This window comes from Trichosurus vulpecula, chromosome 2 (genome assembly GCF_011100635.1).
Source record: "Trichosurus vulpecula isolate mTriVul1 chromosome 2, mTriVul1.pri, whole genome shotgun sequence".
NCBI lineage: Eukaryota > Metazoa > Chordata > Mammalia > Diprotodontia > Phalangeridae > Trichosurus > Trichosurus vulpecula.
This window is the reverse complement of record NC_050574.1, coordinates 418,972,325-418,985,965: the sequence shown is the minus strand read 5'-3', so window position 1 is coordinate 418,985,965 and position 13,641 is coordinate 418,972,325. Positions and strand designations below refer to the sequence as shown.

The following is a 13,641-nucleotide window of genomic DNA, read 5'->3' as shown; positions in this document are numbered from 1 at the left end:
AAAAATTGGGAAGAGAAATGAGAGTGATGCGATAAAATCACAAAAAACAAGTCAATGACTTGCTAAAGGAAACCCCAAAATACTGAAGAAAATAATACCTTAAAAAATACACTAACTTAAATGGCAAAAGAGCTACAAAAAGCCAATGAGGAGAATGCCTTGAAAGGCAGAATTAGCCAAATGGAAAAGGAGGTCCAAAAGACCACTGAAGAAAATACTACCTTAAAATTAGATTGCAGCAAATGGAAGCTTCATCTATGAGAAATCAAGACATTATAAAACAGAACCAAAGGAATGAAAAAATGGAAGACAATGTGAAATATCTCATTGGAAAAACCACTGACCTAGAAAATAGATCCAGGAGAGACAATTTAAAAATTATTGGACTACCTGAAAGCCATGATCAGAAAAAACAGACTAAACATCATCTTTCAAGAAATTATCAAGGAGAACTGCCCTGATATTCTAGAACCAGAGGGTAAAATAGAAATTGAAAGAATCCACCAATCGCCTCTTGAAAAAGATCCTAAAAAGAAAACTCTTAGGAATATTGTCACCAAATTCCAGAGCTCCCAGATCAAGGAGAAAATACTGCAAGCATCCAGAAAGAAACAATTTGAATATTGTGGAAATGCAATCAGAATAATACAAGATCTTCTACATCTTCTACATTAAGGGATCGAAGAGCTTGGAATATGATATTCTGGAGGTCAAAGGAGTTAGGATTAAAACTAAGAACCACCTACCCAGCAAAACTGAGCATCATGCTCCAAGGCAAAATATGGATTTTCAATAAAATAGAGCACTTTCAAGCTTTCTCGAAGAAAAGACCAGAGCTGAATAGAAAATTTGACTTTCAAACACAAGAATCAAGAGAAGCATGAAAAGGTAAACAAGAAAGAGAAATCATAAAGGACTTACTAAAGTGGAACTGTTTTGCTTACATTCCTACATGGAAAGATGATGTGTGTAATTCATGAGACCTTTCTCAGTATTAGGGTAGTTGAAGGGAATGCGCGCACACACACACACACACACACACACACACACATATATATGTATAGACACACACATATATATATATATAGACAGAAGGCACAGGGTGAGTTGAATATGAATGGATGATATATGAGACAGGAATATATTGAGAGAGGGAAAAAGGGAGAGATAGAATGGGTAGAATGGAGTAAATTATCTCACATAAAAGTGGCAAGAAGAAGCAGTTCATTGGAAGGGAAGAGGGGGCAGGTGAGGGGGAATGAGTGAATCTTGCACTCATCAAATTTGACCTGAGGAGGGAATAACATACATACTCAATTTGGTATCTTACCCCACAGGAAAGTACGGGGAATGGGATAAGAAAGGGGGGACAATACAAGGGAGGACAGATGGGGGAAGAAGTAATCAAAAGCAAACACTTTTGAAAAGGGACAGGGTCAAGGGAGAAAATTGAATAAAGGGGGATAGGATAGGAAGGAGCAAAATATATAGTCACAACATAACTATTTACAGGAATGTTTTGCCTAATGATACATGTGTGGCCTATGTTGAATTACTTGCCTTCTTAGGGAGAGTGGGTGGGGAGAGAAGAGGGGAGAGAATTTGGAACTCATAGTTTTAAAAGCAAATGATCAAAAAAAGAGATGTTTTTGCATGCAACTGGGAAATAAGATATACAGGCAATGAGGCATAGAAATCTATCTTGCCCTACAAGAAAGTAAGGAGAAATGGGATGGGGGGGTTGGGGAGTGGGGTGACAGAAGGGAGGGCTGACTGTGGAATGGGGCAATCGAATATATGCCACCTTGGAGTAGGGGGAAGGGTAGAAATGGGGAGAAAATTTGTAACTCAAAATCTTGTGGAAATCAATGCTGAAAACTAAAAGATATTAAATAATAAAGTATGGAATTCAAAAAAAAGAAATCATAACTATAAATGTGAATGAGATGAGTTCATTCATAAAATGGAAACAGCAGAATGAATTAGAATTCAACAATATGTTGTTTATAAGAGATACACCTAAAACAGAAAGATAAACATTTAAATAAAGAGTTGGAGTAGAATCTATTATGCTTCGCCTGAAATATGAAAGAGCAATGGTAAGCAATCATGAACTCAGAGCAAAAGCAAAACCAGACCTAATTAAAAGTTAATCAGGAAAACTACATTTAACTAAAAGGTCTCGTAGACAATCAAGTAATATGAGAAAATTTTACAGCAAGTTTCTCTAATAAAGGCCTCATTTCTCAAATATATAGGGAACTGAGTCAATTTTATAAAAATAGGAACATTCTCCAACTGCCAGATGGTCAACAGATATCAACAGGCAGTTTTTAGAAGAAGCAATCAAAGCTATATAGAGTCATCTGAAAAAAATGCTCTAAATCACTATTGATTAGAGAAAAGAAAATTAAAACAACTCTGAGCTACCTCCTCAAGCATGTCATAAATGATATAAAATTTCTTTCTTCCTTCTTTTCTTCCTTCCTTCCTTCCTTCTTTTCTTGATTCCTTCCCTCTCTCTCTGCTCAAACACCAGATCTTAAACCCATTTCACTCTGGAGCTCAGAGATATAGGTCCCTGCCCAAGCTCCACTTAATGCTTATATTTTGCGGCCTCCTGGCTCAGAGGGAAACTAAATAGTAACTGTTTCTCTTTTGACCAGCAACCCTGAAGGTCTTCCCCTCCCCATTAGATTTTTTTTTTAATTAAAGGGGCCATCTTTTGACTCACTTCTTTAAGAGGCCTATTCACTAAATGGGCATTACCTCACTCAAAGTGAGAACCTGGAAAGGCCTTAGTCGAAAAAGGGCCATGGTCTCCCATTGCATCCTGGGCCATCTCCAGTCATCCTGATGACTATCTGGCCACTGGACTCAGATGGCTCTGGAGGAGAAAGTGAGGCTGGTGACCTTGCTCAGCCCTCCCTCACTCAAATGATTAAACAGCGAAATAATCAATTGTTTGTGCTGGATATAATTTAGGGCTTGGAAACCCAGAGAGATTGATCTCAAATCCTATGACAATAGCCTTTCTCACCTTTGTTAAGTTACTTAACCTCTACTTGGTTAAGGGAATTTCTCAGGGCATATATGCTAAGTCATAAATGAGTTGCAATCCATGACCCCATAGTAATGTAAAGAAAAATAGAAAAAAAACCCACTGATTTTAGAATTAGAGAAACGGTTCTATCCTATCTCGGAGACATTAACTGTGTGACCTCAGACAAGTGCCTTAACTTCTCTCGCCCAAGTTCCCTCATTTGTAAAATGAAAGTTTGGACTTGATGGCCTCTGAGATCTATTATCTATAAGCCCATCAATAGATACTTTCTATTGACTTATGACTTGTTTTATATGGACCCCCAGCTAAAAGTATTTTTGACATCTTTAAATAAAATTCTGTTGTATTTTAAAATGTGAAAATCATTCTTAGCTCTGGCCCACACAAAAATAGACTTCAGATGAGATTTGGTCCTCAGGTCCAACTTTGCTAAACTGACATGAATGATAATTTTTTTTATCTAATATCAAATTTTTAAGAATGCTGGCTTTTGATTACCATCATATCATCCCTGGGTTCCTAAGGAAATTACTGCACTAATACGAATTATATCATTCTGAAGTTATAGCAAGATATGTAGCTAAGTTATAGCAAGATACGTAGCTATATACATTGCTAAGATAGGTGTGTGCATGGATTGAACAGGCTACATAAAAGCATTTAAAGACATTGGAGTCTGAAGAACTCCATCCCTCTCTAGGCTGCACTTCTGAGTCCTCTCCACAGGAATTTCTCTACCCTAATACCATCTTCCCAGACACTCCCCTTTTTCAGCTCCCTTTTTATGTGTTGTCTTCCCCTATTAGAATACAATCTCCTGGAGGACAGGGACTGTCTTTCTTTCTGCTTCTAGCTATATTCCCAGAAATTATAAAAGTGCCTGGCATATAGTAAGTGCTGGGTTTACACACAAGCATGCATGTTTGTTGAATGAAAGACAAGATCAATGAGTACCAAGTAGTAAAGAAGAATAAAAATGCATCGTATGAAAATCTCTAACAATCCAAAGCCAAGTTGGGAGACATTAAAATATAAACATAGCTCTGGAATAAGAAAAAATTGGATAATTTAGAACATAAGCTCATATTTAGAAAATGTTTTAAGATTTACAAAGTACTTTACATACATTTTCTCATCTGAGCTGCATAGAAACTGTGTGAGGGAGGTACTATTATAATAATCATTTTGCAGATGAGAAATTATGTCTCAAAGAAGTTAAGTTGCTTCCTAGAGTTACATAGCCCACAAGTGTCTGAGGTGAGATTGGAAATCATGTCCTCCCAACTTCCGGTCCAGTGCTGTCTCCCCTACATCGCGCTGATTCTTTGATACAGGTAAGAGTGAATTAACTGAAGAATCCTTCTATCAATATATAGAAGATACACCTAAAGGTATTTATGAGTCATGATATCCCCTAAATTTGGAGTATCAGTATGTCTTAATATTTGTCATTAGTTTAAGGAATCGTATAACTGGATCAGTAGGCAAGAAAAAAGAATACAATATGTGTTCAACCAGAGAATCTGAATGGTTGGATGCATGTTGTTCATTGATAACATGTAGTAGGTGTGAGTGTGTAGCTCTTTGCGTGTATGAGCATCTAGTTGTTAACAACTAAACCTCTTATTCACCATCCTCTAGAAATGAATCAAACTTATTTTTTTTAAATCCAGCCTATGTATCAGGTGTCCTTTTGTATAACTCAAGTGATAGATAAACAGATAGACAGACAGACAGATAGTATACAGGTAGATAGAGATATAGGGAAGAGAGAGAGAAAGAGAAAAAAGAGAGAGTGATAAACAGGAGACAGGTAGATAGATAGACAAGTAGTAGACTTATAGACAAGTAGAAAGATAGATTGATAAGTAGATGACAGGTAGATAAATTGACAAGGAGAGATAGATAGATAGATAGATAGATAGATAGATAGATAGATAGATAGGTGGGTGGATGGATGGAGAGATGGATGGATGGATGGATGGATGGATTAGATTAGTAGTAGACAGGTAGATAGATAGGTAGATACATACATACATACATACATACATACATACATACATACAAATTCAGATGATTGATAGATGAACAGTAGACAGGCAGATATAAAGAAAGAGAGAATCAGAGATAGAGATGCATACAGGTATATAATGTACTACAGATGGAAATTGTGGTATGTTAAGCATCACAATGGTGAACGGAGGTTAGGAGGAAAGTAAAGAACAAGGCTTCTGGGTAAACAGGTAGAAACTAAAAGTTAAGTGACTCTCCTGTGAAGGTCTTTGGAATCAGTCCCTTCTCTCTTCAGTGCATTCCCATTTCTCCTTCAAACAGCAAATCACCTGGTTTCAGGCTTTTTGTTCTTTTAAAGGCAGCAAAGATCCTGTAAGTCATCACAGTCTGGTGATGCTTCTATGTTTGAATTCTACGGAAATGATACTAACGTCTACTTGTAGCCTACCTTGTCATTCCTGACACTGTGGTCGTGTAAGGTAGTGACAATGAAGTAGCTCTACAACCTTATGTGATTCCCCAACCCCCACCCCCACCTTTCAATAACAAGTCAAGCCAACAAGTATTCATTAAATATTTACCATGAGCCAGACACTGCAAAATAATGAAGATCCAAAGAAAGGCAAAATCATAGTCCTCCTCAAGAAGCAGGGAGAAAAAACCATGTAAATGACTATCTTCATTTTTACAGATAGATGATAAGTGACTTGAACAGGGTCACACAACTAGTAAATATCTGAGACTAAATATGAATTTAGCTCTTCTTCTGTTGTGCTTCTTCTACATCTCTACCTGGCTTTTTTATAGGCAGACTGAAAAAAGAAAAAAAACTGATGCATAATTTGAGTTTTCTCCAGTCTAGCAACTTTTCTAGCCTTTTTCCATAGAAGTATGTTAATTGTTGTAAAAGCTAGCTTCCATGGACTATATTCATAGATATTCAGCAAAGAAACATAAATTCATGGCTAGAAGGGATGATACAAGTCATAAAAACCAACCCTCTCGTCATAGGGAAACTGAGACCAAGAGAGGTGGTATCTTCCTCGGGTCACGTGGTCTATAAGTGATAGAGCTGAGATTTATTTCAACATGAGTCCATTCAGTTCAAATCCAGTTCTCTCTTCACTGTGCCATGCTATTTCATCATGGTAAAACCCCATTTGGATGCCTTTGTCCCCTTGTTGAATCAAGATATTTCCTTACTTGCTAAATCCAAAGTCCCCTTTGAGCTTCAGAACATCACTACTGTCTTTATTTACCTGTTTATTATGCTGGATTCTTCCAACAACCTTCCCACATTTCTTTGACCCCTAGACTTAGAATTTCTCATTGGGCAAGGAAAACAAAGGAAAGGGATAATTGGTCATCCATGGGGCACCCTGCACCTGAATTTTCCCATCTCCTCTCCTCTGACCCCTGGGCTATTCAGACCCCATTGAAGCAACCAGGCAAGAAGTGCCACCGGTAGGAATTTCCCTCTCCTTTCCCTTCCTCTTTTCCCTCCCTCTACCCTGCTCTGGACTCCAGGGTAAGACTGTTCATGAAAAGCAATGTGGCAGCTCACACTACTTAGATGAACTGGAACTCATCAATTATAGGCTTTCTGATGAGATGAGTCCCTACTATTTCACCATGAGGTCTTCTGCACTTTACCATCTGCCAAGTTGACAGACCCTACAGACTTTTGGGCAATGTCATCTGCCCTCCTGATGTAATCTAAGGACCCCTGGGTCTTGCAATCTGTCCTGCTACTGCAGCCTTAGAACTTTCAGTCCTTTCCATCAGCCTTACAGTTTAACATGGAGACACCTAAGGACTGGGAAGCTAGGTAGCACAGTGGATAGAGTGCCAGGCCTGAAGTCAGGAAGACTCACCTTCCTAAGTTCAAATCCATACTCAGACACTTACTAACTGTGTGATCCTGGGCAAGTCAATCAACCCTCTTTGCCTCAGTTTCTCAGCTGTACAAATGAGCTAGAGATGGACACAGCAAACCACTCCAGTACCTTTGCCAAGAAAACTTCAAATGGGGTCACAAAGAGTGGGACTTGACTGAAAAATGTCTAATGACACCCTAGGAGTATATATCAACTGCTTTCTTATCTATGCAAAAGTTAAAGGCTCCTCTATGCTACCCTCCAGCTAGGATATTTGCATCTCTAGGGACACCCTGTATAGTATACTCTGAAAATGGGTGGTATGAGATCCTGTAAGAATCTTGTCAGGCTATTGAAATCCCAGAACAAGGAGTAGCTTGAAAGACTTAAGAAGTTCAACAAAAGGGAGTTTTTACTAATATTGAAGGAGAGAGGATACTCAAAGAAGGGAGATTACCTCAGATGTGATAATATTAAGAGATGATGTTATCAGCTTTTTTGCTTCTATTCTCTCTGCTAAAGAAAATGACCTTCAGACTAGAAAGGGAAGAGAGAAACCTGTTGCCAGGGATTGAAGCTCAAGACAATTTAGAAAAAGATAAGAAAACACCTACCTGATATCAATGAGTTCAAAGCACCAAGTTCAGATGAACTATTATGGAACTGATGACTACTCAGACATCTTTGTATAATCATGAAGGATAACAGAAGAAACCATAGCCTAGAGGTGAATAAATGCTTCTTATATTTTAAGTAGATATTTAAAATGACAGGTAGGTGGCCCAGTGGGTAGAGCACCGGGCCTGGAGTCAAAAAGACCTGAATTCAAATCCAGTCTCAGACACTTGCTAGCTGTGTGACCCTGGGCAAGTCACTTAACCTATGCTTGCCTCACTTTCTTCATACATAAAATGAGCTGGAGAAGGAAATGGCAAGCCTCTCCAGTATCTTTGCCAAGAAAACTCCAAACGGGGTCACAAAGAGTCAGATACAACTGAACAACAACAAAACTTAAAATGACAGGTTGGTGAAGTTCCTGAAGTAATTATATAACAAACAATTAAAGGGGTAGTTTGTGTTTACTTAGAGAAGAAGTCATCACTAGAAGCTATTAGGATAAGGCAAGAAACATGGGATGTTTTATTACATAGCTAGGATTAAACTCGGGGGAAAGGGAGCTGTGTCAATGGGAATCATCCTGGACAAATATCATCCTTTGTAAGCACTTGTTGAGAATGTATGGTTAGAGAGAACCTTAATTTTAAAGATGATAGAGATAATTAGTGTTCACTGATTGGAAACCTCAAATTTTGTAAAAGAAGTTGGACCTTGGGGACTTCTGATTAAAATGGCAACATGAAAGGTCTCAGCAGAGCCTAGTTTTCCCTAAACACCCCAGCAATTAGCTAACGAGCACTGGAAGGAACAATAATCAAGGAGACCAAAAGGAAGCACCAGAATATTCTTCCATCCATCTGAGGCCTACAAAAGAAGCCTACAGATGCATGTGAAAAAAATGACATATGAGAGCCAGTAAATGGGGCATGAAGGCAGCAGAATATTGTCCCTGGACTGTCAAAGCTCTTCAAGGGTTGGGGAAGAAGGGAAGGGGAAACTGATCCAGCCTCTGATATTACTGTACAAAGAGGCAGGGCTAGACAAGTACAAGTGTTGGGGCATTCCAAGAGGCAAAAAGGCAATACTCTCACCAGAGTCATAACAGGAGACAAAGCTGGCAGAGCTCGGGGCAGTCTGCAGGAAAGGGGAGCTCTTTCAAAGTCCTGAAAAGAATGCACCAGTCAGAGACAGGCTGAATGGTGGGGAGGTGGGGCCTGGAGGGATTAGGTTCCAGCAAACCTTAGACCAGATTCTTCTCAGTAATTGGGGCAGTCCCTGTTAGGTTTACAGCAGGGGATGGAGCCAGCTCTCAGTTGGGGACTGTGCAAGGAGAATAATAGATGGTAGTGACCTCCACTGGGCACCCTGGAGGCAGAAGCCTGAGATTACAGCAGTGTGGAGCCCAGTCCCATCCAGAACTGCAACAGCTTAGACTTCTCTTTAAATTCCATCATGCTGCTAACTCAGCGATGAATACTTTGCACCTTCCCACCTCCCTCAGCCTCCCCTCTCTCTTCTGATTAGAGGCCTGGACGGTAGAGCACTCAACTCCTCCCAAAGCCTTCCCTTTACAGAGGGCAGATATGGGGGGTTGCCCATCCCTTTTCCAGCTTCCTTTTCTGTGTTGTGTGTTGTCTTCCCTGAAAGTTTCTTGAATAAGAAAACTGCCTTCTATTTTGTATTTGTTTCCCTAGAGTTTAGCACAGTTCCTGGCACATAGTAGGTGCTTAATAAATGTTATGATGTTATAATGTATGTTATAATGTATATATTATATAATATATAACATATGTTATATATGTATATATACATACATATAGATATATACATATATATACATATATACACATATATACACATAAAGTTATAATGGAAACCAAAAGTATATGGTCAAAGTTTCTAAAAAGGCTGAATAAGAGATTAGAAATAGGGATTGAGGTCAAGAAATCAAGACGGGAGGTGGGGGCGGGGGGGGGGAGGGGCGGTATAGCTTCAGTACAACGAGATGCGCCTGCGCCCGGGCTTCCGGTCGGTTGCCAAGGGTTTAAATCGGAATCCTAAACTTCCAAGAGCTACCGGTTGCTACTGCGATGGCCCCGAAACCTGCGGCCCGTAGATCGAGTGGCGGTGGACAACCAGTTTCCAGGATAACCAGGAAAAGAGATGAGGACGCTGGCCCAGATGTGGGAGAAGGGGCAGATGAGTGGGCTCAGGCCAAGACGCTGATCAAACCCCCAGACCAGTTGGAGCTGAGTGAAGCTGAGTTAAAAGAAGAATTCACTCGTATCCTGACGTCCAATAACCCACACGCTCCCCAAAACATCGTCAGGTTCAGCTTTAAAGAAGGGACGTATAAACCTGTAAGTTTTATAGCCCAACTAGCAGTCCACTTCAGCTTGACTGGGAACATGATCCCCAAAGACTCAGATGAAGGCAGACGGCAGAATTATGTAGCAGGAAGTATTCAGGAGGTTGAGGAGGCTCAACCCGCAGAAGCAGAAGGTGGTGGTGAAGGTGAAGAAGGTGAAGAAGGTGAAGAAGGTGGAGAAGGTGGAGAAGGCGGTGAAGGCGGTGAAGGTGGAGAACCGAAGGAAGCAGGGAGTCAAGGGGAGGTTCAGGCGGCTGAAGAAGCGGCAGAAGGGGAAGCAGAAGCCGAAATAGAAGAGGTTATTACCCCTAGAAAGCCAAAGGAACGGAAGCTCACCAACCAGTTTAATTTTAGTGAAAGAGCATCTCAGACGTTCAACAACCCTTTACGGGACCGAGACTGTCAAATGGAACCTCCGCCTAGAGCAAACTTCTCTGCCACAGCTACTCAGTGGGAGATCTATGATGCATATTCGGAAGAACTGGAGAAACAAGAAAAGACTAAGGAGTTGGAGAAGGCAAAAGGCCCAGTAGCTAAAAAAGTTGAGAAGAAGACAACGGGGAAATTGACATCCCTGGATTTGCTGAGTGACGACATAACCAAGGTGACCCAAGCAGCCAAAATAGTGGAGCGAATGGTCAATCAGAACACATACGATGATATTGCCCAAGATTTTAAGTATTATGAAGATGCCGCTGATGAGTATCGGGAACAGGAGGGCACCTTGCTTCCTCTCTGGAAGTTCCAGTATGATAAGGCAAAGCGCCTGGCTGTGACTGCCCTCAGCTGGAATCCAAAATATAATGATCTGTTTGCAGTGGGACATGGCTCTTATGACTTCATGAAGCAAAACCGGGGCATGCTGCTCCTGTACACCCTGAAGAACCCCAGCTTCCCAGAATATATCTTCAGCAGCGAGTGTGGCATCATGTGCCTTGACATGCATGTCGAGCACCCCTACCTGGTGGCCGTAGGCTACTATGATGGCAACGTGGCTATCTACAATCTGAAGAAGCCTCATTCACAGCCATCCTACAAGAGCTCAGCCAAGTTAGGAAAGCACTCAGAACCTGTGTGGCAGGTCAGGTGGCAGAATGATGACATGGACAATAATCTGAATTTCTTCTCAGTGTCATCTGATGGGCGGATTGTATCCTGGACTCTGGTGAAGAATGAGCTGATGCACACAGATATCATCACTCTAAATGTGGAGGGCACCACAACTGAAGGTCCAGAAGAACTTAACGTGTACACAATTGGTTGTGGAACATCCTTCGACTTCCACAAACAGATCGACTACTTGTTTCTTGTGGGCACGGAGGAGGGTAAAATCTACAAATGCTCCAAAACCTACTCAAATGAATTCATTGACGTGTTTGAGGCCCACAACATGACAGTGGATGCAGTGATCTGGAATCCATACCATTCCAAAGTCTTCATGTCCTGCAGCTCTGACTGGACAGTGAAAATCTGGGACCACACAATCAAGAAACCAGTGTTCATCTATGACTTGAATTCTGCTGTGGGTGATATAGCTTGGGCCCCATACTCCTCTACTGTCTTTGCTGCAGTCACCGCTGATGGGAAGGCCCATGTGTTTGACCTGGTCATCAACAAATATGAGGCTCTCTGCAACCAGCCAGTAGTGGCCAAGAAGAAAAGTAAGCTTACCCATGTGCGGTTCAATGCCGTTCACCCTGTCATTATTGTTGGGGATGATCATGGTCAGGTCACCTGCCTCAAACTCTCACCCAATCTGCGCAAGATGCCCAAGAAGAAGAAGGGGCAGGAGGTGAAGAGAGGCCCAGAAGTAGAGATTGCCAAACTGGACAAACTGTTGAACCTCGTGAAAGAAGCGAAGAGCTGATCTAAGCTGTCCCCAGACTGCAGCGCCTCTGCTTACTGACCTGACCCAGAGTCTCTATGCCTCAGACCATGCACCAGTCCTGGGCAACCTCTTCCTCCAACCTGGCTCCAGGCCACCCCACAGATACCCTCCTCCTTCAGTGTTAATGCCCACGCAACAAGCAGTGATCATACACCACACACCTCCAACACCTGACCCTGTAACCATACCCCTGAGCAATGCCAGTGGTCTCATTATCCTGAATTGTGGGAACATGAAAGAGATCGCCTTGCAGATGTGCCTATGGAGGCTATTAATTACCCCCTCCCTTATGGATATACAAAACATCACAGGCCCTAGCCCAGTAACCCTCAACACCCTCCTAGACAAATAAACAGGTCTCAGAGTTAAAAAAAAAAATCAAGATCAGAGAAATCTGATCATCAGGGGTCCATAAAATGGACTCTAGTAATAGCAACAGCCTAATTGCATACTACTATTTCACCATGGGTCACTTTTATGAAAAGGAACTACTCCCAAGTCCCCTGCACCTGTGCAGATGACAGAGCCCTGCCAACAAGAGTCGGTGGTAGAACAAGGACTAAAATTTAAGTTCGTTTTTTTGGACCTGTTTAAAAAGGACACAGGTCTCCCAATCCAGTATTCTTGCCACTACAGAGAATAACTACTGAAAAAGTTTTTTAAACACTCTCCTCAAAAAGTAATGAACTTTCCATTACTGGAAATATGCGAACAAGGAGTAGATAAGCATTTACTACGGATGTTGTAGAGACAGTTTCTGAAATATATTTAGATTCGGGAGCAGTAGTCTAGACTGTACTAGATATCTCAAAAGGGGGGCATCCATAAGACATTTTTAAGTTTAATATGCATTATTAACATCGCTATTACTTCCTTAAGTCTATACAATCAATAAAACAACAATTTGAGCCTAATAATTCAAGATTTGTAGTGTTTACTATTTCCAATGTGTAAATCCTTGTACGGAATCAGCTTTCAAGAGCTGATTCAAGCTAGCTCCGGCACACCCCAGCTTATAACTGTAATCTTCTATAAGTCTATAGTTTCAAATCCTGATCTTTAAGCGGATGTTATAAGGAATTTTTAGAAATGCAAAGTCCTTTGAAAATAGTGAAGTATTTTGATAAATATAAAGATAGTAACAACCTTATTTACTTAGCATCATAGGGGAATGAGATGTTCTATATAAATACATTTTCCAGAAAACTTACATTAATCATTCCAAACATTATTTTTGGATGCAAATCTTTCTAAAATGCATTATGTACCTTTCTGTTTTCTTAACTTGATGATACTGAACATAGACAATTTAATCTTTCTTTAATGACTCAAGGACATCATGCCATGGACCAAGACAAAGAGCTCAGTGGCTGTGTTTTTCCATCTTCTGCTTTGCACACAATCATAGAATCTAGGGGATTGGAAGAGACCTCAGAAATGATCTGGTCCAGCCCAGAGATGAGCAGGAATGTCCTCTCCAGCATTCTCAATAAATGGTCATATAGGTGACCAGGATATCTGCCAAGACAAGAGGGTGTGCATATGGGATCTTAATGTAAGTTGAAAAGTTTAGGATGGAAAATCTGGGGAGACCCTGAGATAAGTCCATGAATTTTTTAAAAGATGTTTTAATATTATTTTATTTTCAGTAGCAAATTCATTTTTTAAATAACTGAGTTAAAAGTAATTCAGGATAAATGACTTTGACTTCAGAAAGGAATAGAAAAGGAGTATGGGAGGGAAGAAGGAGATGCTGATATTCCAATGACAAGACTTGAGAATAAAAAGGACCCTTGAAATGTCTTCTTCCTAC

The 13,641-nt window shown here is 40.6% G+C and overlaps 1 protein-coding gene across 1 annotated transcript; it reads left to right on the top strand.

Moving 5' to 3' along the window:
- Positions 1-9,582: 9,582 nt before the first annotated feature.
- LOC118840324 (dynein intermediate chain 1, axonemal-like) lies at positions 9,583-12,742 on the top strand. Its single transcript, XM_036747805.1, has one exon. The coding sequence runs from the start codon at positions 9,663-9,665 to the stop codon at positions 11,805-11,807; it is 2,145 nt and encodes a 714-aa protein (XP_036603700.1). The 5' UTR covers positions 9,583-9,662; the 3' UTR covers positions 11,808-12,742.
- Positions 12,743-13,641: the final 899 nt, after the last annotated feature.

Bases quoted from the DNA above. Each gene is read 5' to 3' on its own strand.
- LOC118840324 (XM_036747805.1), top strand. From the start codon at position 9,663: ATGGCCCCGAAACCTGCGGCCCGTAGATCGAGTGGCGGTGGACAACCA.